This window comes from Schistocerca piceifrons, chromosome 6 (assembly GCF_021461385.2).
Source record: "Schistocerca piceifrons isolate TAMUIC-IGC-003096 chromosome 6, iqSchPice1.1, whole genome shotgun sequence".
Classification (NCBI taxonomy): domain Eukaryota; kingdom Metazoa; phylum Arthropoda; class Insecta; order Orthoptera; family Acrididae; genus Schistocerca; species Schistocerca piceifrons.
This window is the reverse complement of record NC_060143.1, coordinates 396,629,800-396,655,140: the sequence shown is the minus strand read 5'-3', so window position 1 is coordinate 396,655,140 and position 25,341 is coordinate 396,629,800. Positions and strand designations below refer to the sequence as shown.

The window sequence follows — 25,341 nt, the reverse complement described above, 5'->3', positions numbered from 1 at the left end:
TTTGATCGAAACCGGTTATCCTTGCAAATAAATATTTCATTGCGGTCAAGACTATTTTCAATCCTTCTTTGAAAGTATTTTAGTTAGACTGCTCATTTTCTCCGCGATAAGTGTTCTCAAAAATCAAATGCGGATGACTGTCATTGGTGGAGGGGCGAGAGCGGCAGCCTTAGACTTGGTGCAACCTGACGTCGCCAGCTCCCTTGGCGTGTCGGTGCTACCAGAAGCTGACCTGCTCCATTGTATGTTCAGGAAGGCTCTGGACACTTCTGCCATACCAGCTCTGACATTCAACAGAGGTAACAACGATAATGGAAACAGCTGTCGAAAACATGAGGTTTTATCCTTTGCAACAATATGGCTTAGAATCCAAAAAGATTTCCTCAGGTACGCCGCCCCGATGACTCTGAGGACACAAAAAACATAACGATAAATGTACGGAAATGGAAATTGTCAGTATAAAAATGGAGTAATGAAATAAACTAGAACTGAAAGAACAGGTTGAGGGAATGACAATAACGTAACTCCAAACATGTTGCTAGCGTAAGGGCAGCTTTTAAAGACACACTTGCATGCTGAGCTTTTATTAGAGGAAAACGTAATTATAAGTAAGCAAATAAATAATTTGAGCCATAGATATAGTCCACGGCTGTATAAATAGTCTGCAGCCGCTGGAAACATTTGAAGATTTTTGATCGTCAGATGATTAAGAGGCACCTTTTGTTTTCTAGATTTTGTCCAGATCGGACATATGTGGCAAACCGCCATTTATACTAAATTATTTCATTATTTTACTCACGAGTTGCAACCAAACGGCACTCGTAATTGCATAATTCAAGTCACAATGTAAGTGTACTTTTAATTGTGTTTATATTTCACAATACACTGTAATCACTAACTAATGTACATTTTATTTGGTTTCTTTATTCATTGTAAGATTGTTGGGAGACTTGACATGGCAAAAGGTTCCCTACTTTTAAGCAAAAGTCGTCCAGAACAATCCATCGTCGTCTTCGGGTGCTGTTTGATAGCGAAGGCCGATTTTGAGAAATCACAGAGAGAAGGAACACAGTTATAAATACATGAACGAACCTTTAACGAAAATGACATGCTCAAGCGCTGAGAGTTGGTACATTTTTTAAATTAATTACTATAATTGTTTGTATGGTCTCGATCCAGTTACTAATGAGCCAAAAAAATTAATTAAAAATTCACCTGCCAATCGCTTTTGACACAAAATCGCGCAAATGCCAAAATTTTTGACTAGAAAGGCGGAATGAGGATTGAGATAGCTGGTTCCCTGCTTTTCTGACAGAGTCTCTTAACGAGGGGCATATTTGCTCCAACAGGAGCATTTTTCAGCTGTTTCTCATCTTTTTCCAGTTACGATATGGTGGGCTTCTTATTTAAAATAAATTTTGTAGGTCACTTCATTTACATACTTCAACACATTTAGATAGTTTCTCACATATAAGCAACAAATAAGTATGCATCATATAAGGCTGAAACAAAATTATCTCCCATCCAACGCAACTTTGCTTTACACAACTTTACATAGAAAATAATTTTTTGGAAGATGCTTTCACCATCAGGTGACACCATAGAATGAGACGACTTGTATAGGTAAAAAGTGGCCATTATAATGAGAATATAGCAAACAATATCCAATCTTTGGTATGAAATTATTGAATTAGGCATATAATTCATTTTTAAAAATTCCTAACAATTCTGATAATATTTGATCCTTTTTCAACATTTTTAAATTGTTTTCAAATAACATCGTAAGCATAATTAGAATCATTTTATTTTAAAATAACTGAAGCAGGTATTATATTTTCACCAATTAATTGAGAAGCAACATGTGGTAATAAACTACTTATTTGTTCATATCTTTCACATAAAATTTCTATAGTTCTATCACATATTCCAGCTGATATTTTTATATAATTATCTTTAATTTTATTTAGATCTTTGTAATGATTTATTTGACCTCCACAGAGTTATTTACATTATACTTTATCTTATATTTACCATGTTTTCTAATTGACAGTAAAAGTTCATCATAAATCCATTTTGAAAAATTTCTTCTAAAGACAGTTTGTACTTCATGATTAAAGGGTGTAATCCTGGTTCATTAATAAAATTTGAGTTTGAGTGTAAGAGCAGTGAACCTTTACCCTTCAGACCCCTACACTTTTTCACATACTTTTCTCCAAAATGATCTTATATTGTATTTCTTGTGTTTGTAAATTCTAGAAGTTTACCCACATTTTTGGCTTTAAACCTTGTTTCATTAATTTCATCAATAATTTTAGAAACTTGTTTATCATTATATATGATTTTCATTTTTAAGATCTAAAGATGCTTCTACATATATTTATAAAATTTATAAAACAATTATTTTGTTTAGTTCTAATACATTTTTCATTATAAATGAGAGTAAAAATAAAGTCATTTGTATATTGTGTAACCAAGAAAAAGAAATTCACAACTAAATAAAAATTAACCAAAGTAATTCACCTTCATGAGACTTGCACTGATGTATAAAAATGAAACAAAAATTATGTAAGGAAAATAAATTACAACATATAAAAGAACTTATCAATAATTGAAATAATAAACATGTACTTCTGAAAATTATAAAAAAGGGATTAAAAGATGTTTCAAATATATTCTTAGATGTGATTCAGAAAGAGAGATTAAATATTTTGATTATCAAAAATGTAAAGAGAAGTATTATCAAAAGGATGAATGATTATGTGGAAAATTTGTTTGTAAAATAAATATGAAAAAACATTAACATTTACCATAACATGAAAAAATATTATAATTGATCTCTAAAATCAATAATTCACTTTTTAATTCTTTAATTTTATAATTACCATTTGGTAGAGTAATTATTCCATCTTGTAGTGTAATACGTTTATCATCATCAGAACTTAAAACAATTTTATTACCTTCTACTATATATACTTTGTGTTTAGAAGATCTAATCAAACTCATTTTCCTACATTCTTTTATCTTATCATTTAAAGAATTTTTATAATCATCAGAAGTAAATTCGTTTTTTCAAATGACTTTTTCATACCTTTAGATCTTTTATATTCTTTGTCTTTTACTTTATAGGCATGCATTTTAGATCTTATGGTAACATGTTCTAATATAATTTTTCCACAATTTTAATCTTTTCCTCTCCTAAAACTCGCTTTTTTCCTTGTTGAAAGTAAAAAATATTATCTTTTGAATAATCGCTTGTGTCAAATTCGTTTATCAGCGATTTCATATCATTGTAAAAATTGTTAGTTTTTATGTCATAAATAAAAGAATCTGTATCCATATAACATAAATCAATATTTTAAACCTTATTTTCGGTTCAATACATTATAATGAAATTAGTTTTCAAGTATTTATTTTTGATATTTTTGAAATATCTAAAATGCTCATTCCAATGTAAATTGGTTTATTGAAATTTGCTATAGTTTTTTCATATGAAATGCTACTAGATTTTCTGAAAATAGTGTAGTATCATCGTAAGTTGGTTTTGAATCTAACTCACTTTTTTTCTGGATTTGTTATTATTTAAATATTACAGCTGTTTCTAATATTTGCATTATTTTATCAAAAATATGGTAGATCATTAGTTTCTAAAAATCTTTTTCAAATTTGTTAGTTGCAGTTTTTCTCATATCTTTATGAAAATCAATGTATTTTTCAACCACTCCGACTGTTCAAACGACAAGCTTCTATGAATTCTCGTTAATTTTAATCTGAGTTTTAAACAATACTTAAGATATCTATAAGGTATAATACATTTTTCATTATTGATCAATGTTGTTAATAATTTATTACCTCCTTCTGGTGCTAATGGTAAATCCTTGTGTAAGTCATGTAATTTTTTGGAATTTCTTAATCCACTTCTGACATATAATCATATTTATTATCATTAGTTTTTTTATTTCTGTAGAATTAAGGCATTATTGATCTAATCACTTGAAATTTTTAAATGGTAAAAATTGAGATATAGCATAACCATATTTATTATTTGTTTTTCTGGTTCAAAATTCTCAGATATTTATTTTTTGATTTAACGTATCTTTTAATATTTTCAGAATTTCAACCACCAATTTATCAATACTTGAGTCCATAAATTTAAACATATTCAAAATCTTAATGTTAATCCATCTACAAGTGTAAATCCTGTCATAATTGTTTAATAAATCTAGTTCAAATTTGTCACTTTAAAAAATTCCAAGATACCCTGGTGCAGTAAAATACCAAGTTGGAGTGAGTTTGTTAGATTTAATACATATGCCTCTAAAATTTTCGAAAATATCAACTGGTTTTAAAATGCCTGGCTTGTTATATAGTCTTGTGCATTCATCTAAATTTTTAATATTGAATTTTTTTTCCAAATTGGTTTCGCATGATAATAATAGGCATCCAATTAAATCAATTTATTTAGTATCAAAAAAATTAATTTTATGTAATTTTCTCTCTTTTAATTTTTCTTCATAATCTATATATTTGTAATGATAAATGCCTTCTTTAATTATTAAATATAATTGCTTACCTTGAAAATATTTTGACATTTCTTTAAATTGTTCTTTTTTAAGATTAGAAGGTAACTTACCAATACTTGAGGAAATCAATTTAAACATATCCAAAAATCTTAATGTTAACCCATCTACAAATGTTTTACTAAAAGAAAAATGTTTTTGTTCATTAATTGGAATATTGTCAATACCTTGATTATATAATGCCAGTTCTTTGATAAACAGATGGACATCATAAGTTGTTAAATTACAAACACAAACTGGAATAAATTAAGGATTTTTATAGTTAAGTTTACAATCTTCATGTGAAACTCCTTGGCATTTCCCTGTTAACTGACAATGATCTATTACTTTTTCATCATTTAGTAAATTCTTTTTCACAAATAAAACAAGTTTTGAAATTTTAAAGTTTATATTATATTCATTTGTCATTATCATTGAAACATTTTGGTCATATATTTCTGCAGCTTCTTTACATTATTGACTTCAACGAACTTTTTCCTGCATCTTTACCTGTATACATAACAGGTTTTTGTATAATCACATATTAGAATATTTAATATAACAACTAAATGAAAACTGCATATGTTTTTGATAGTTATTAGCATAAAGTATTTCAAGAATATTGGTTTTATATCAGGCAAATCCTAAAAAATATTCTTTTTGGTCCAGAATTCTCATATATATACTACTCAGGACACATTGATAGGATTTGTCTACCTGAAAAAAGCGGTTGGTCATGTAGAATGGCGCAAAATGTTCTAAATTCTCTGAAAAATTATATTAACCTAAAGGATTCAGAATTTACAAAGACAAAAAGGGTAGAATAAGAATGTTAGCTAAAGAAGAAATGCTCGGATTAAAAAGGGAGTAACACAGGAACTCGGTCATTTGCCACTGCTGTTCAGTCTAGACATCTAAGAATGTATGACGAAAATAAAAGAAAGTTGCAGGAGTGGGACTATAATTCAGGATGTAAGATTCTCTGATCACATTGATATTAAGGAACCTGTTGACTGGAATGATTGAAGCAGTACAGGTAAACTGACGAAAGACAAAAGTAATGAGCAGTAGTAAATATGAGATTACTGAAAAGACAAACAAAAGTGGTGAGCAAGAAGTATAGTTATTCTGTCCCTTAGGAGTAAAATGACACGGGACGAAAGAAGCAAGGAGGACATGAAAAGCAGACCAGCACAGGTAAAGAGTGCTTTCACGACCAAAGTAAGTTGGTAGTATCAAATATCGGCCTTAGTCTGAGGAGGAACTTTCTGAGAATGTACGTTTAGAGCATAGAATTGTAAGGAAATGAATCTAGGGCTTTGGGAAAACCACAAATAAAAAAGAATCAACGTTTTTGAAATGTCATGCCATAGAAGGACGCTGAAAATTAGATTGACTGGTAATGATTGAGGAAATTCCCCTCAGAATCGGCGAAGGAAGTACCAGATATGGAACACTGACAAGAAAAAGGGACAGAACGACTGATCTGCTACTCAGTGAGATTTCATTATTTTCACTGAATGACTGTTTAGACCCATATCGAGAAACACGGCACTATCCCAGACCCATTTGTCTACGTTAATCTGCATTTCATGGATGGTCAGAGCGGGCTGTGTTTCGCAATATCTGTGTTTGCGGAATCCATCTTGCTTTTTAGAGAAAAGATTTTCCCTGTCGCAAAAAAGTCATAAAGCGCGTGTAAAGCCACTTCCTGTAATTCCGCAACAGACTGAAGCGAGTGATATAGGCTGTAAATATTAATGTTAGTGCAGTACCTGTTTTCAACAGTGTCTGTATAGTTCGATGCAGTGTTCCTTCGGACTTGCATTCATGTCCGAAGGAACAAACACTGCTAACGACCAGTTTCCGTATTACAACATGAAATGAATTCGAAAATTCCGAATTCGGTACCACAACAGCTATACTATTTACTAGAAACATACAAAAATTTGTAGTGCACCGGGAATCGAAGCTGGATTTCCCACTTGTCGCGAGTAGTGGGCTTAAACACAGTGCAATCTAAGCACGCGACTGACGTAATTCTCCATTTGTCCAAGTGACTGCTCCCATAGCGCTTGCACATCTACGTGATTCCCACACAGGGAGAGACATTTATTTTTCTCGTCAGGTTGCCTTGGCTTTCGCATGAAATGCATAGCTGTTGTGGGACCTCATTCGCCATTTGCGAATGAATTTTATGATGTACTTATTTACTTCTGTTGGTGACCTTTCTTGAAATCGGGGACGATATTTCTTTTTTCCCAATCGCTTAGTACCCTTATCGCGCCAGTGATTCATGATACGGAAGTGCTGTATGGGGACCACATGGTTTTGCACAATATTTGCCGAATTATCACAAGTATCTCATGCAGTACAGATGCCGTTCCACTGTTGACCACTTTTAGATGCCTGTCTGTTAATGGATGTTGGACGCATTTGAGATGTGCTGTGTGTTTTGACAGTATGAGCTGCAGCTGGTGGCGGTGTCTGGGAAGGAGAGCTCGAGGGCAGAGCTTCTGGTGACGGTGCTGGACGCCAACGACGAGCCGCCAGTGTTCCAGCAGGCCGTGTACCGCACAGAGCTGCAGGAGGAGGAGGACCCTGCTCACCTGCCCAGGACTATCCTTACGGTCAGTCTGCTGCTGCCCTGTCTGTTCCAAGAATATCGCTTGCCGTAAACCATCGCATTCAGCACAATTGAGGCTTTAGCATGTAAAGTCCCTATTGCATGACCAACTTTTTCATCTCATGCGACTACTCACAGTAGGTGGAGAGAACCCTGTAAAGAATGGCCAGCTTGCCGTCGTACCTATCCCACTGTTTCTCACACAAAGATGAGCCGAAACATCTGTCCACCACCTCCTCATGGCATTGCGGACACATGCCGCAGCAAGGAAAGTACCCGGTGCTTGTAATTAAACTGACGGTGTTCTTGAATGCTGCAGTGCGGGCTGCATTCATCGCAGGATGCTGAAACATCGTATATATGTCCGTTAATCGGTGCGCTCTCGGAGCATGCTCAAAAAATAATAGTTCCATTTCCTGCCACTAGATGAAAAAATTATGCATTAAGCAGTCACCATGTGGTGTGGGTGCAGGAAAAATGGGAGGAACGGCCAAATACATGATAAAGGTGGTTCTAATACATTTATTAGGATATGGTCACAAGTTACATGTATTTATTATGGTCTCGTGACTTACCAACATTCTGCGTCCATAACATGTCATGTTCGACTGTTGTTCACAGCACATCCAGTGTAATCAGAGTGCTATGTCGCGGTATGCCATCCTCAAACACACCCAGAGGTCATATGGATTTAGGCCGGATGATCGGGAAAGCCACATGTCTTGAAACTGCATAGACATGATGCATTTATTACCGATGACTTCTCGACACAAACCTTTCACCTAGCAAGCGACATTTGGAGTCACCCCATCTTGCGTGGAGATAATGGTTTGGACTCTGTTGCTTTCCTGCAAACCTGGAATCGCGCGTTGCACGAGGAGGTCACTGCGAATCTAAAGGCCCACTAGGTGTCACGCCTCCTCGAAGAAAAACAGACCAAGAATGAAGGAGCTTGTTAAACCACACCACACAGTCACGTAAGCTGAGTGCAGCGGATGTTCCTGCACAAGTAGAAGCCTATATGCGACAGTTAAACGCATTGATGGCGCCATGAAGAGCGAAGTGTGCCTCGCCTCTCCAAAGAATATTCCCCAGTCACATGTCATCCATTGCCAAACGCTACAAAAAACGGGGGGCGAAGCCACGGTGTTGTAGGCTATCTTGGGGCTGCATTTGGTGCGCATTCTGAATCTTGTACGAATACCAGGGCAAAATGCGCTGCAAAATCTTTTGAACTGTTGACCAGGGGGGGAGAGAATTTCCATGACACAGTTCGAGCAATTGCTGCAGGAACTGAGGCATGTGCTGCACTACAGCCACAGCAACTTCATCAACAACTGTCACGGTAACAGGCCGCTTTTCCTTCCCTGCTGCCCAGCTTAATTCAGTTGTTTCTTCAAATTTCTTGAACATTTTTTTTATTGACACATTGCCTCTTCGCAGCTGATTCTGTTGGCGATATTCCCCGAAATGAATGGGCGGTCTGCTAGAAAAGGTTTCCCGTAGTGCATGCTTTTTCTTCTGAATTGCCTTTGCGTTTCGTACGGAGAATGTCAGCCTTTTAAGGCTTTTATCCCATGGGGCCTGTGGTAGTAATGCAAGGCACCATAATAGCTGTAGACTATATGAACATTATTGCGGACAATCTGCATTATTCCAAACTTGTGTCTTGTCCTTATTACGAACCGGACAACAAAAGATTTAATTGACACCACTTAATAACGAATCACAAACTGTATTATTTATAGTTGGAATTGTTCCATCCCTGAAAACTAGATCAACCTATACTTTGATTCAGAAAAGTCCCATACCACAACACACACACAATTTTCTTCACACTGAAACCTCAGGGATACTGTGTTGTGGATTGAGTAATTAATCTGAACAAAGTCTTGATTCAGTTTATCTCATTTTGAGAAGACAGAACGAGCGATGTGTTTTACTTGGTGAAAACGTTTAACATCCGAGATCGCATAGACATTTCTTTATTTAAAACAACCATTTTCGACAGGCTTTGCTATCCTCTTCAGCTCCCAAAGAATATTTTTCTTATGAACGCGTCAATTTTACGTTGACTTCAAGCAAAATTGTCATATGGATAAAACTGAGCACATTATAAAAGGTTTCTTCATAACTAAAACATTTAAAAACATAAATTACCTTGCACAAATGGTCACGACCATGTGCAGCACTAGTAATTAAATTCACATGATTGTATGGGAGTGATCTGTCTACCAGTTAAGGTCATTCTCACATGGTCATTTGCACTAGATGCTTTATGTTTTTAAGTATTTTAGTAATAACAAACCTTTTATGATGTGCTGATATTCATACACATGACTACTTGGCCTGAGGTCCACAGTAGATTGAAGACGTTTCATAACAAAAAGATTTTTTAGACCTGAAGACGGCAGCAGAGTCAGCCATCTTGGCCATTGAATGTTTTTAGCAAATGAACGTAGTCTCGAGATGAATGCAATTTAACCCTCGTGAGATCCAAACACACACGTTTCAACACTTCGTCATCTCAAGAACGATGTCAATCAACTGATGCCGATTCAGAAATTACTTCCTGCGCATGTGCAACACTACAGCAGCGATAATAAAAGAAAACACTACCAGCAGGCAAAAATTATCCTTACTGCTTAACACAGCTTAATCGTCTGATGCTGATTGACTATCTACATAGTCAATATGCAGCGAAACTAAAAAATAAGTTTAGAATGCCAATAAACAGTAAAAGATACGATGTATGAGGCTATAGGATTTTCACACATGGCCAGCCTCCAATGTTGTAACCTGGCCAGTTATACAGATATCTACACTTGTGGAAGCTTCCTTCCTTTATAAAACGAATTTAATTTAAATTTTATTCAGTCCAAAGCGCTAAAGTTATTCTACTCTGGTGAATCACAGCTATATATGACCCAATTTAATGAATGCCCTGCGAAAATTAATTTATCAGATAAAAATCGTATTTACGACCCAAGGATTCGCAACTGGTTGCATTGATAATGTTTCACCGCTCTGACCGCCGCTAACAACTACGAAATACAAAATGACAAAATAAACAATTACTAATTGTCTCAGCTTCACATGGCAATTAAAAAACTGCACTCTGCAATAAATTACTGAAAACAAAAGGAAAGTTCAAATGGTTCAAATGGCTCTGAGCACTATGGGACTTAACATCTATGGTCATCAGTCCCCTAGAACTTAGAACTACTTAAACCTAACTAACCTAAGGACATCACACAACACCCAGCCATCACGAGGCAGAGAAAATCCCTGACCCCGCCGGGAATCGAACCCGGGAACCCGGGCGTGGGAAGCGAGAACGCTACCGCAGTTCACCATGTAAAGTGAAACCATTGTTCACTGAACTAAAATCTCAGTATATCCTCCAAATAATAATACAGCCACTGCACGTCGTAAAAATCAGTTCGTAACAATCTGAGAAAAATAGTAAAAGATAACTGCAATAGCTCTGGTGCAACTATAAATTGTTCAGTGTAGAACGAACACAACGGGTGTATCAAAAAGGATTTTACAGCATTGACAACTCGTATTCACTTGTTCATCTGGTTTTCTCATTTTATAGCTAAATGTATCATTTTTCACCTTACACGTAAACAGATTCAATGAGACTTCCATTGGTTATGGGGCACACATCCCATCTATAGTCCATTTCCTGCCAAACTTGTTGCAGCATATCAGGTGTGACTTTTCAGTTGAGAGGTAAGGTCTAACTCTGAACTGTGGTAGAGTGCGCGATAAGGATGGAACAAACATGGCTTGACGAACCCTCAAAAAAAAAAAAAAAAAAAAGAAAAGATGTCAGGTACGGTAAACATGTGGGACATGCACTTGGCACACGACCTTCCATCTACTTTCCTGGAAAGTGGACATTTAGGAAATCTTGGACATGGAAGAGGTAGTGTGTGATACGCCATCTTTAGTAATATGCTGCGTTCTTGGTTATCAACGTCAATCTGGGGATTAAAAAGTTTTCCAGTATATGTAAATACGTTATTCCATTGATAGTTCTCTTGGAAAAGAAAGGTTTGTGAAATTTTCTCTTGCTCAATGCACGAAACCCTTCCAACTTTGGACTATCATGTTGACATTCCAGTGATTTTCGTGGATATTCAGTGCCCCAATTCTACAATTGTGTTTATTAACATTACCACTAAAATGGTAAGTCGACTCATCATATAACTAAACATAATATACCAAATGAAATCTTAATTTTCATCCATCCGCCATTCACACATAAAAGTCCTTACAACTAATTCTATCATTGTATTTTAGTACTTGCACCATTGTATACTTGTTTGGTTTCAAATACAAACATCTTCTTAACACACGCCAAACAGTCGTATGTTTGGTGCTCAGCACTCGAGATGCACGCTTTGTCGATTTTGTAGGACTGTTCATATGGCTTCGTGTCACTTTCTCTACATCGTCATCAGATACATGCCTTCTGGGAAAATCTTTACCAAACTCTGTATGAAAATTGTCGCATACTTCAACTCTTGAAACGAAAACACACTACTAGTACACTTAGGACTGGTAAAGGCAGCTACCTTTGCTGCAATTACTGCTAGAGCTTATGATGGGCTGTTCTGTACTAGCGGACCACGTAAATCAAAACTTAATCAATGTACCTTCAAGATGACGTCAAGACTAAGTCTGTAAGTCTTACGGTATATTGATAATTTGTACTTATGGACCGTCTGACAGTGACTGAATAAAACACAATTTTAGTGCCATGCGCGTTTCGCCTTTATTTTCTGCAAGGCATCACCAGTGGCCTGGAATGGGTACATATGTTTGCTATGTAATTTACATTTTGATCACTGTACCTATAGGTTATAAACAGTTCTGGTGGTTGGTATTTCCTATTCAGTAGTAATGTTTTGAACTGTACTTACAGGTTGCGTGGACGATTTCCTGTACCTATAGGTACAGTGACCAAAATGTAAATTAATTAGCAAACATATGTACATATTCCAGGTCATTGATGATGCCTTGCATAAAATAAAGGCGCAACGCGTGTGGCACTAAAATTCAGTTTCTGTCAGACGGTCCATAAGTAAAAATTATCAATATACCGTAATATTACAAGCAACTGAGGAAGACAGGACTACAAAAGTTGAAGATGTTAAGTCTGTAAGTCGTTTGTACGAATTTTCGAACTTATAAAGTCCTTTTTGATGCACCCAGTATAATACAGTCTCACGATTTTCTTCCGTTATTGCGAGACAATAATGTATATGGATGCCGTGTCTTTTAAACCATTATTCCGCTCATCAGCTTGATGCACACCAGTCTCCAGTTATTGGATTCCATGTAATGCGAAGATAGGTGGTGGCTCGGACGTTCTTTATAGATTATACGAAACTTTATTTTTCAAAATTATTAATAAAATGTTTCCCTCCCTTGTCGTCCTTCTCCAATCATTCAGCAACAGTTTAACATTCATTTTCCTCAGCTAATATTTAAAATTAGTGTTTAAACAGGAAATAAACAAGTTTAACGTCGACTCCCAACCACAGTGCACTCGGCATTTTTCACTTGCATGCATAACCAGTTATAAGTGACAGTTAATTACTCTAGGGTCAACGGGTCTTGCTGCAGTTGTAGTACCAGTTCCCGTCAGATCACCGAAGTAAAGCGCTGTCCGGTTTGGCTAGCACTTGGATGTGTGACATCTGGGTCTGCTGAGTGCTGCTGTCAAGTGTGGTGCACTTGGCCGTTGTGAGATAAACTGAGGAGCTATTTGATTGAGAGGTAGCGGCTCCACTCACGAAAACTGACAATAGATGAGAGAGCGATGTGCTGACCAAATACCCCTCCATATCTACATCCAGTACCACCTATTGGCTGAGGATGACACCGTGGTCGGTCGGTACCGTTGGGTCTTCTGAGGCCTGTTCGGACGGAACTTAGTTTAATAATCCTAGGACTGACCAGGAATCAAACCCACAGCCTTTGGATTCGTAGTACGATACTTTACCACTGAGCCGCCTATGTAATAAAGGTTAATTAGAAGAGGAGTTAATACTAACTCTTTTTTGGTCGATCCTATTCAGATGTAGTAATGAGAAACACGAAGTGTGTTTTATATTGTGTTTATGTTTTGAACCTGTCCACAGTGTCCATCATGTGCTCGACTCTGCCACTCTCTCAGCCAGTGCGAGGCCTGATATCACTGTCACTCACATACTGATACACGACTATTTTTATCAGAACTGCAATGCATCAAAATCCATTAAACTGATTAACCCGTCTAATCTAAATCAATTTTTATCGAGAAATGAAAGTACGACTATAGAGAAAGTAAACTTTATTGATTGGAATATCTAACTAGAAACATTCCATGTTAATTTTTTCTTCTGGACGATTCCTTGAATAAGCAGTTGAAAGTCTTATTGAGTGTTTGTTGATGGAAGTCTAGCAGAGCAGAGATGGCCAGGGTCGGATCATTAGTCCCGATGGGGCCAAGGGTCTTCTTCAAAAGGCGCGTACTGTCAGCACCGGGGGAAGCGAGAGGCCAGGTGGGAAAACGGTAAGCCCAGTGTATTGTGTGTCGGCAGGACCAGCCATACAGGCGCCGTCTATGCTTTTTCGGGTGTCAAGAGAATTTACATCCTAAGTGATGGGAGGCCATCGAGCAGTAAAAGACGTATAAATGGCGTGTCCGTTGGTGCCATGGGTGCGTCACGACTTTTACCCACAAGCTCACAGTGACAGGCCAAGCAGAATCGATAAAAACTGAACCTCACAGGAGTCACAGGAGTCCCGTGTTCTGTGAAATGCTAGGCAAGGGACAGTTCAGAGATAAGATCCGTGAAGTCATCATCCACTTTTTGCTTGGAGCATGGCACCAGCGACTACGTGTTTGGCACCAAGGTAACTCTTGCTCACAAACAGTGAGAGCAGCAACCATTAGCTAATATAAATAAATTCTGGAGGTCTAATTGGCTAGAACACAAAATAGGAAGACAGTGGGAGTCACATGCTGCCCATTTCTGAGCTGCAACAGTCAAAATCCCCACTACTGGTTAATCATATTAAAACTGAGTATGGAACGGAGACTGCTGCCTTATTAGAACATATGTGATTCGTTGGCAATTGGGAGAACCGCTATTATTGGCGATCAAAACCATGCACAAAGTTCAAGTTTTTCAAATGGCTCTGAGCGGTATGTGACTTAACATCTGAGGTCATCAGTCCCCTAGAACTTAGAACTACTTAAACCTAACTAACTTAAGGACATCACACACATCCATGCCCGAGGCAGAATTCGAACCTGCGACCGTAGCGGTCGCGCAGTTCCAGAATGAAGCGCCTAGAACCACTCGGCCACGCTGACAGGCCATGCACAAGGGCCACTCCCATAAAGGAAGAACGAAAGTGCAATTCTTGCTGGGAGCACACAGTAGAGAACACCTTGATCCCCGCACGCGACAGAACGACTTCATTTCCAGGCTCTGAGGGAGAGCCGCTTCAATGCAGGACAAATGACACAGATTTTGCACCCACCACAACAGCCACTCTCCGCCACTGGTAATTCTAAGTATGGTGAGCAACAGCAGCGTTTGCGAACTGACTTCTAGCAGGCACGCGAAGACTTCAATTAATGGTAGGACTTTCACTCTTAAACTTGAAGCACGCTTATTAGCACTCCCATCCTCAACATGCATTCAGTCTAGGTAGTAGGTGTATAGGTGATTCTTTGTGTCTTTTTTTTCCTTCCTTCTTGATTAATAATCGGCAATCACTGTGCGACTTTGTTGCTTCCCAAAACGTTATGCTGGTTCTAGCTTTGCATTCCAGATGCATTATCTGGCCCTTGCCCAGGCGTTGATGCTTTAATTCAATAGCAACCTGTGTTGATATTTCTTTGTCACCTGTGCACTTTGTGTTTAATTTTAAATCTACAGGGACTTGTAACAAATTCGTTTCAGTCACTACTTGGATGAACTTCCAATTTGTATCATCTTTGTGAGCTACAGCACCGGTGCCTCATGTTCGTTAGGGCCACATGTGTTTAGTTAATTCAGTTCATTGAATTATCCATTGTGCAGCACCAGTAATTAAATTCACGAGATCCTATGGGAAGAGATTATCGGTAAGATCTTCCAGTAAAGACTATTCTGACATCCACAGCTGTGTGTCGATGGCTCAGCCGTAACTTCATAATATAAGTAGACAATTCATGTATATGGGGCGATCAAAAATTTTTCGTTTGAAGGCGTAGCTACAGCGTATATGCAAAGTACTTACAGCATACTTCGATGTGGGTATATAAGCACCGACACGTAGGCAAGGAATTAGTGTGGCATTCATGTCTTTCCAACATGCATGTGATAAATGGCGATGTTATTACCAAATGCGTCGAAACAACAGCAACGTACTGTTATTCTTTTCTTGGCTGGTAAAGGACAAACACTAAAAAACCCATCGGGGAATGAAGAATGTGTAGCGGCAGCATGTCTGTCGAAAACCATCGCTGTAGAATGGTGCGCCACAAGAAAAAAATGGTTCAAATGGCTCTGAGCACTATGGGAATTAACTTCTGAGGTCATCAGTCCCCTAGAACTTAGAACTAATTAAACCTACCTAACCTAAGGACATCACACACATCCATGCCCGAGGCAGGATTCGAACCTGCGACCGTAGCGGTCGCTCGGCTCCAGACTGTAGCGCCCAGAACCGCACGGCGACTCCGGCCGGCAAGCGCGACAAGAGGTGATGCTGCTTCATGATAATGCACGTCCAAGTATGGCAAATGGCAACTCAAGTGGGAGACACTCGGGTACCCGTTCTATAGCCCTACCCTTCCCCATGCGATTGTCACGCCTTCGGTCCTTTAAAAAGAGCCTTGAGGGGTGGACGATTCCTGTCGGACGAGGATGTTCAGCAGGCAGTTACGGACAGTTCAGCAGGTTGGTTCAAATGGCTCTGAGCACTATGGGACTTATCTTCTGTTGCCATCAGTCCCCTAGAACTTTAGAACTACTTAAACCTAACTAACCTAAGGACATCACAAACATCCATGCCCTAGGCAGGATTCGAACGTGCGACCGTAGCAGTCGCGCGGTTCCGGACTCGGCGCCTAAACCGCGAGACCACCGCGGCCGGCAGTTCAGCAGGACACAGTGTTTTCCCAAATGGGTTCTCTTCAACCTGGTACGTCTTTGGGATGATTGCCTCAATGCTCACGGCGACTTCGCCTGACTCGTATACCTACTCTGGACGTACGGCCGGCCGGCCGGTGTGACCGAGCGGTGCTAGGTGCTTCAGTCTGGAACCGTGCGACCGCTACTGTCGCAGGTTCGAATCCTGCCTCAGGCATGGATGTGTGTGATGTCCTTAGGCTAGTTAAGTTTAAGCAGTTCTAAGTTCTAGGGAACTGATGACCTCAGATGTTAAGTCCCATAGTGCTCAGAGCCATTGTATGTACGGCCTTTGAACAAAAATTTTTGATCGCTCCTTTTTTATTTCCTCGGAGAAGTGCATGCGACACGTCCTAAAAATGCTTATCGACTTGGTTCGCCATGTTGCAGGTGAGAGCTGTGGACGGCGACGTGGGCCGGCCTCAGGACATTGTGTACTCCATCTCAGGCCCAGGCGTCGCTCCAGAAGGCTCTGGGGACGACGACTTCTTCCGTGTTGACCCCAACACTGGAGAAATTTTCGTGCTAAAGGTAAGCTACGACGTCCCACTGCAACAGGGACGAGGGTTGCTCGGCTGTGTAGAACTGTTCTTTCTTTTATTCTTTTACAAATCACCAGTAACCCCACTCCCCACCGCTAACTTGATTTACCCAGTTTGAAAAAGCTTTTAACGTCTGGTTTTTTTTCCAAAGAAGTTAATGCGTTAGATATTTGATGTTAAGCAAGAAAAACCTATATAGTTGAAAACCCAAATTGCGTTTTGATTAGTTTTGGTTTATTCACCTGCAGAATGATGAAAAAGCCAAAACAATGTCATTTATAATGAGACTCTGTAATAGTACGCTATGTGCAGTAGAGTCATATGAGAACTACCTTCCAGTTCAGCCCTCCTAAGTCCATAAACTCTTACACAACGACCGCTAATAACTGCCTACACTTTTCTGAAAAGCTAGTTTTTCTCCGAGGCTACGTGTAGTACAATGGATACTTTATCAAGTATCTTTAGGATTATAAGTCCGCACCGACAGCTGAGTGGTCAGCGCTGCGGTCTGTCACGCCAAGGGTCCGGCTTCGATTCCTGGCTGGGTCGGAGATTTTCTCTGCTTAGGGACTGGGTGTCATGTTGTCCTCATTATCATTTCATCATCACCAGTGGAAGGCAACGGGAAACCACCACAGCAATCATTTCCGTTAACGCTCATGCGGTGGACCTCTCTGACTAGACCTGCCGTAAAACAGAACACAATTTTTTTTTAGTTTTAGTAGTATCTGCGAATACTGTGTGCAAAATGTGCAGCGAATAGAGTTAGTAGTAAAAAATAATAAATAAAAAGATTATGCTTGACGCTGAAGACTTGCCATGTGGACAACGAACATTTAGCAAGTGATAAAATGTCTCTTTCATTACTATGTGGGGCTGTAAGCGAGAAACGGTTTTGGACAGATTTGAAATTATTTTTAAAGTTTGTTGGAAATCACTAAGTGCTCTCATTATCAAACACTGTGTGAGTATAGTATTGGTAACTTTCTCCGCGTTTTAAGAAAAGCTAAATTTTCACGTTCATAGAGGACTGAAGATGGTAGTATTGAGATACAGAAAATGTCTGTCCAAATAAAATAACTTCTCAGAACATACGGCTGTTTGTCGATTTTCCTTGTTAAACAATGTAGATTTTCCCGGCGTATACTGTTCATGAAAACTTCTCGTGTTTCCAGAGGGGTGGCAATATTATAAAGCGGCGCCGTTTCAGCAAATGATGAGTATGTTACTCGTCGAAAAGTCGCATTTTATAGTACAGCCACCCGGCTGGACACCCGAGAGCTTTTCATCAGCTTGGTAAACGCTTTTTAGAGCATTCACATGGTGGGCCTGCATATTTTCATAGCCAGCCGAAGTGGCCGAGCGGTTCTAGGCGGTACAGTCTGGAACCGCGCGACCGCTACGGTCGTAGGTTCGAATCCTGCCTCGGGCATGGCTGTGTGTGATGTCCTTAGGTTAGTTAGGTTTAAGTAGTTCCAAGTTCTAGGGGACTGATAACCTCAGCAGTTGAGTCCCATAGTGCTCAGAGCCATTTGAACCACATTTTCATACAACACCACCCCCGTTGCCCCTGTATGTTTTACATTCGTTTGCTTCATTTTTCTTTTTTTATTTGTTCGTGGATACCGTCCTGATTTAACTTTTTCCGACCTCTCAGTCGGCTCCGCTGATCATTTTCATCAATTGTATCTGCTTGCAGAATTTCGGGAACTGGTGCATCTTTGAAAGGACAAATTTCTGAGATGTCCTCTGAACCTATAAAATTTCGAGCTGCACGTATCTCAGAATAATTTCACACACATCAGTAAAATAAATCCCACAGCCTGTAGTGTGTTCCGTTAACACAATCATCCATACGCCAAATATACACTCCTGGAAATTGAAATAAGAACACCGTGAATTCATTGTCCCAGGAAGGGGAAACTTTAGTGACACATTCCTGGGGTCAGATACATCACATGATCACACTGACAGAATCACAGGCACATAGACACAGGCAACAGAGCATGCACAATGTCGGCACTAGTACAGTGTATATCCACCTTTCGCAGCAATGCAGGCTGCTATTCTCCCATGGAGACGATCGTAGAGATGCTGGATGTAGTCCTGTGGAACGGCTTGCCATGCCATTTCCACCTGGCGCCTCAGTTGGACCAGCGTTCGTGCTGGACAGATCCGGAGATCTTGATGGCCAGGGTAGTTGACTTACACCTTCTAGAGCACGTTGGGTGGCACGGGATACATGCGGACGTGCATTGTCCTGTTGGAACAGCAAGTTCCCTTGCCGGTCTAGGAATGGTAGAACGATGGGTTCGATGACGGTTTGGATGTACCGTGCACTATTCAGTGTCGCCTCGACGATCACCAGTGGTGTACGGCCAGTGTAGGAGATCGCTCCCCACACCATGATGCCGGGTGTTGGCCCTGTGTGCCTCGGTCGTATGCAGTCCTGATTGTGGCGCTCACCTGCACGGCGCCAAACACGCATACGACCATCAATGGCACCAAGGCAGAAGCGACTCTCATCGCTGAAGACGACACGTCTCCATTCGTCCCTCCATTCACGCCTGTCGCGACACCACTGGAGGCGGGTTGCACGATGTTGGGGCGTGAGCGGAAGACGGCCTAACGGTGTGCGGGACCGTAGCCCAGCTTCATGGAGACGGTTGCAAATGGTCCTCGCCGATACCCCAGGAGCAACAGTGTCCCTAATTTGCTGGGAAGTGGCGGTGCGGTCCCCTACGGCACTGCGTAGGATCCTACGGTCTTGGCGTGCATCCGTGCGTCGCTGCGGTCCGGTCCCAGGTCGACGGGCACGTGCACCTTCCGCCGACCACTGGCGACAACATCGATGTACTGTGGAGACCTCACGCCCCACGTGTTGAGCAATTCGGCGGTACGTCCACCCGGCCTCCCGCATGCCCACTATACGCCCTCGCTCAAAGTCCGTCAACTGCACATACGGTTCACGTCCACGCTGTCGCGGCATGCTACCAGTGTTAAAGACTGCGATGGAGCTCCGTATGCCACGGCAAACTGGCTGACACTGACGGCGGCGGTGCACAAATGCTGCGCAGCTAGCGCCATTCGACGGCCAACACCGCGGTTCCTGGTGTGTCCGCTGTACCGTGCGTGTGATAATTGCTTGTACAGCCCTCCCGCAGTGTCCGGAGCAAGTATGGTGGGTCTGACACACCGGTGTCAATGTGTTCTTTTTTCCATTTCCAGGAGTGTATATATACATACATCGCAGGCCTCATAGGATATATCAATGCATTAATAATGTGCGTAGGCAAGTAAATATGTAAATGATATTTCTTCGTATGGTTTTCAAGGTATGGATACAGCTGTAGATGATGCTTCATAAGAAACGGATGCAAGCACCTTACTAGTACACGTCACCGAAGTAACGATAGCGCTTAACAAGCCTGCCATCACACTGCCACGTAAATGCACGTAAACTATTGTAAGCGGAACTACTTAACATTGTATACTTGCTCAAAGAAACATGCACATTTACCTGATTAATAACACCTTCTGTTATGAATTATCGTGAAGGAGCACACGCAGGCTCTTCATCAGAATCATACGTACCCATCCACATCATCCACCGATTCGAATAGCTCTTTCCTCGAAATCATTTTCTTAACACTTTTTACATTCACACATCCTGCCGAAATCGCCTCAGTCAACATCTGAATTTCGAGAAAAGGCTGCTATCCCTCGGATAACCAAGGAACTTTCGACTAATAGGACTGAAACACATCACCTTTACCGTTTTGCATGCGATAACTCAGTTTCCCATAGAGTGTCGCCTACCACTGTTTGCAGCCGAGGTCTTCAGTTTGCCTCCTATGAGTTACAGTGCTTCAAGACCCTAGATACAGTTTCTAACTTTAATACTTGACTAATTGTGTAAACGTTAACGAAAGATTATAGTGCGCAGTGAGTACTATATGACAGAATTTAACATTTTTAAACTCGATCAGTAACTAAACGAAGTGCAGATAATCAAATTTTTGTGCCCCCTGGGAGTCTTTAGATTGGTAACCTGAACTAGATCGTGTCCCCGTTTTAGGTGTTTAGCAATGTAGATAAGAGATAAGTGATCACCCTGATTGAACCCTATATCACTAAACTCGGTAAAATTTACGACTGCACTTGGTACGAATTCGCAGTTCCCACCAATCTTGTACTGTCAGTTCAAGGTGTGAAACAGGACTTTTTGTACTTAGTTTGTACGTGACATACAATTGGAGACTTTATAATTCTAATTAACTAGTGCATAGACTATAAATTATGACTTCTTTTGAATAAAATACGGAGTCGTAAAATTTACTATGTTTTAGTAATGTAACATTTTCATCCCTTTATGTTTCAAGGTTTAAGAGTAACATTGTTGCTGTTTTGCTAGTCAGAGGCCCGCAATGTTTGTGTCCCTGGTAGTAGTTTGTAGTGGCCGTTTTCTGCGTCAGTAGTGGCGTTGCCTCGGCTGTGTGTACACTTACATCAGATTACATTACTCGTAATAAGTGAATACTACGTAGAGTGTTTGGGAAGATGTCAGAAAGGAAGGAAGATTAGGCTTGAACCTTCTGTCGACGATGAGGTCATTTGAGACGTAGCACTTGGTAGCATTGGCAAAGGAAATCGGTCGTGCCCTTTCGTAGGAACTATACCGGCCATCGCCTAAAGCAGTCTGTAGGGAAATCATGGAAAATGTAAATCTCAATGGCTGAAAACTTGCACCTCAAATTTTGCTGTTGATGAGCGGTTTTCAAAGAATGGATTGATAGTCAGGGGCTCATATTGTTAGCCAATAAACAGATCGTAATAATACTTAGAAAGTGTACTTTTGTGCAAACATACAATTGCTTACAGTGTGCATGTGTGTTCCTTGAGTGCTTAGCGGCTTGTTACTCAGTGTGACAGTCCAAACAGTAGGTCGTGAGTGGACGATGAGATATATTAATGAGTTCTTGTACGATGTATGCGGCAAGATATTCCAAGAGATGTCACCATCTCGGAAATTATTTACCAACAGCTCTGACCAGTTACGTGAAAGTGGTGGTGTAACACTAAGACAACGTAACAGAAGGAAACAAGTTACGACAGAAGAGTGAGAAATTAATTTTCTTGCTGCTGTTGCAGTTGATCTGCACATTAGCTCCCGCGCAAGTGCCCTATGCACTCTTCATTGATATAGGTTTCATATCTATCACATCTCTCAGTCAAGAGCTGCATGAAAACAATTATGAGAATCGTGTTAAGTTCTGTACATGGGCATTAAGACAACATACTCCAGGTGTATCATGTATCTTGTTTAGTGAGGAAGCCATATTTACTAATAATGGCCAGGTTAACTGCCGAAACAGGCACAATTGTTCTGCTGACAATCCCCGTTGGCTTCGTCAGGTGGAACGTCAGCGTTCATGAAGTCTAAATATGTTGTTTGGGACACTGAACCGTCAGGTCCGTGATTCGCAGACGGAACACTGAACGTGCACAAGTATCGCTGCCTCGCATATAGGAGGAAGCTGTAGTGAGAACATGACGGCTCTCCAGCCCATAGTGCACGAAGTACTACAGCATGTCATCACGAATTATTTCCAAGTCGTTAGATTGGCCGGCCCGTTTCTTGGATTTGACAGCTACATACTTTTCTCCGTGGGAAAAGCTGAAAGACATACCAACTACACCTGTTGATATGTAACGACGTACTACTGCATGCTACACGGAAGTCCCCTATGAAAGACTAGCACGTGTGCAGCAGTCGTGCGCTGCCGGTGGTCATTTTGAACACAACTTGTGATGGTCAATTGTCTCGCTACTGGCCAGGATCCACATAACTAGTGTATGCACTTGTGTTGCTCTTCCGTGTGTGCTACTACAGATTTGAACAAGTGTTTATGTGGGAACTTTTCAAAATACGATATTTTTCGTAAACAACTCGCACTAGAATCCTGTAACAAACACTAATGACAGTCTAATTTACCCTACTTTAGTTTGTTGATGTCAATGGGCAGTGTTAGATTTTAATAAAAAGGTGTATGTTTGGACAAAAACACACTTTCTAAGCAGGGTGTGTGACAAATAAAAGTGGTCCGGATGAGTGGACACGATTGGACGTGAATGTATGCATATAACCCACTCCATGATGCGTATCCCACGTGTACGCCCTCCATGTTATTTATCCACCCCAATTCAGAGTGTAGTGCGAGCTGTGTCAGTGTGAGCGGAGGAGTGCAAAGAGGTCGATGGTACTCATAGCGGAGCAGCCGGTGTTCGTTGTGGAAAGTCACGTGACAACTAAGCCGTGGAAACGATGTGGTCAGTTGTTTGCTGAGAAGTTTAATGGTGTCAAAGTTGCCAATAAAGAGTGCCATGCAACGCTTAGTTCTAAAATGGCGTCAGGCAGGATCCGTTTTGAACAAGTCAAAAAATACTCCTAATCGTGCCCACACACCAAAAAATGTGACTGCAGTTCATCAGAAAATGCTTCAGAGTCCTAGCAAATCAACACGTCGCCTTTCTCAAGAGATCGGCATACGTCGATCATGTGGACGAATACCACTAACATGGGCTTCAGTCCGATCGCAGCCCCAATGGCCAGCCAGGTCATCTGACCAGTCAGTGTGCGATTACTTTCTACAGAGAGCCCTGAAGTCTAAGGTGTATCTCAACAACCTTTATAATCTTCAAGAACTGCAGAAGAACATTTCGGATGAGACTGCAGCTATTCTACTGTAACAGTTCAGCTTCCATCTGCCTTCAGCAGCTTGCTGACCAAGGCCCAAAAGCGCCAAAAGATGGTGGTCACTTTCAGTATTTGCTATAGTCAGATTAGTACTGTGTTTCCTTTCCTCTGCCATGTCTCTTTGTACTAAGTTTTAGGTGATTCACTCCAATTTAAGTGGATGTATGTTCCATATCTGCTCCTAAATCACTGGACCGATTTGAACTAAACTGGGTACACATATCTCTTACTGTCGGAAAAGAATCACTGGGGGGAGAAGTAAGAAACACCTATCTATCAAAGGGGTGCTGTTGAGCTGTCGAGGGTGGAAAGCAGTGCAGTCCACGACGTGTGAATGCTCATACTTTATTCTACATCTACATCTACATCTATACTCTGCAAACCATAGTGAGGTGCATGGCAGAGGGTACGTCCCATTGCAACAGTTATTGTGGTTTCTTCCAGTTCCAGTCACGTATGGAGCGCTGGAAGAATGATTGTCTGAATGCCTCTGTTAGTGCAGTAATTATTCTATTCTTAGCCTCACCATCCCTATATGAGCCATACGTAGGGGGTTGTAGTATATTCCTAGAGTCATCATTTAAAGCTGGTTCATGAAGCTTTGTTAATAGACTTTCTCGGAATAGTTTGCTTCTCTCTTCAAGAGATTTCCAGTTCAGTTCCTTTAGTATCTCAGTGACACTCTCCCAAGGATCAAACAAACCTAATGACCATTCTTGCTGCCCTTCTCTGTATACGTTCAGTATCCCCTGATAGTCCTATTAGGTAATGGACCCGCACCCTCGACCAATATCCTAGAACCTATCGCATGAGTGATTTACAAATAGTCTCCTTTGTAGACTGATTGCACTTCTCCAGTATTCTGCCAACAAACCGAAGTCTACCACCTGCTTTACACACAGCAGAGCCTATGTGATAATTCCATTTCATATCCCTACAAGTTGTTACACCCAAGTATTTGTGTGAGCTGGCCGATTCCAACTGTGACTCATTGATACTATTATTATAGGATACTACGTTTTTTGTTTTGTGAAGTGTACAATTTTACATTTCTGAGCATTTAGAACAAGTTTCCAAAACTTTGCACCACTTTTCAATCGTATCAATACCTGGCTGAATGTTTATGCATCTCCTTTCAGACAGTACTTCATCGCAGATAACTGCATCACCTCCAAAACGTCTAAGGTTAATATCAATATCGTCTGCAAGATCGTTAATATGCAATATGAATAGCCAGGATATCAACACATTTCCCTGGGACACACCTGAAATTACTTCTACAGCTGACGATAACTCTCCATCCAAGATAACATGGTGCGTCGTCACTCCTGAAAAGTCCTCAGTCCAGTCACAAATTTCACTTGACAATGCGTATGATTGTAATTTTGACAATAAGGGTAGGTGTGGTACTGACTCAAATGCTTTTCGGAAATCAAGAAATACTGCATCTACCTGACTGCCTTTATACAAAGCTTTCAGTTAGTCGTGTGCGAAAAATGCGGGTTTGGTTTCACATGATCGATGATTTTAGAATCCATGTTGATTGGCATTGAGGAGGTCATTCTGTTCAAGATACCTCATTATGTTTGACCTCAGAGTATGGTCTAAGATTTTACAACAAATCGATATCAAGGATACTGGACGGTAGTTTTGTGTATCACTTCCACGACCCTTT

General features: G+C 40.3%; 1 protein-coding gene across 1 annotated transcript in view; it reads left to right on the top strand.

Annotated features, from left to right (window-relative positions):
* The first annotated feature begins 6,701 nt into the window (after positions 1-6,701).
* Positions 6,702-25,341, top strand: part of LOC124803340 (neural-cadherin-like) — a 196,133-nt gene continuing 177,493 nt past the window's right edge. The window contains exons 1-3 of the mRNA XM_047264525.1: positions 6,702-6,758; positions 7,019-7,186; positions 16,758-16,898. Coding sequence (XP_047120481.1) covers positions 6,702-6,758; positions 7,019-7,186; positions 16,758-16,898 — 366 coding nt within the window. The remainder of the gene's footprint in view (positions 6,759-7,018; positions 7,187-16,757; positions 16,899-25,341) is intronic.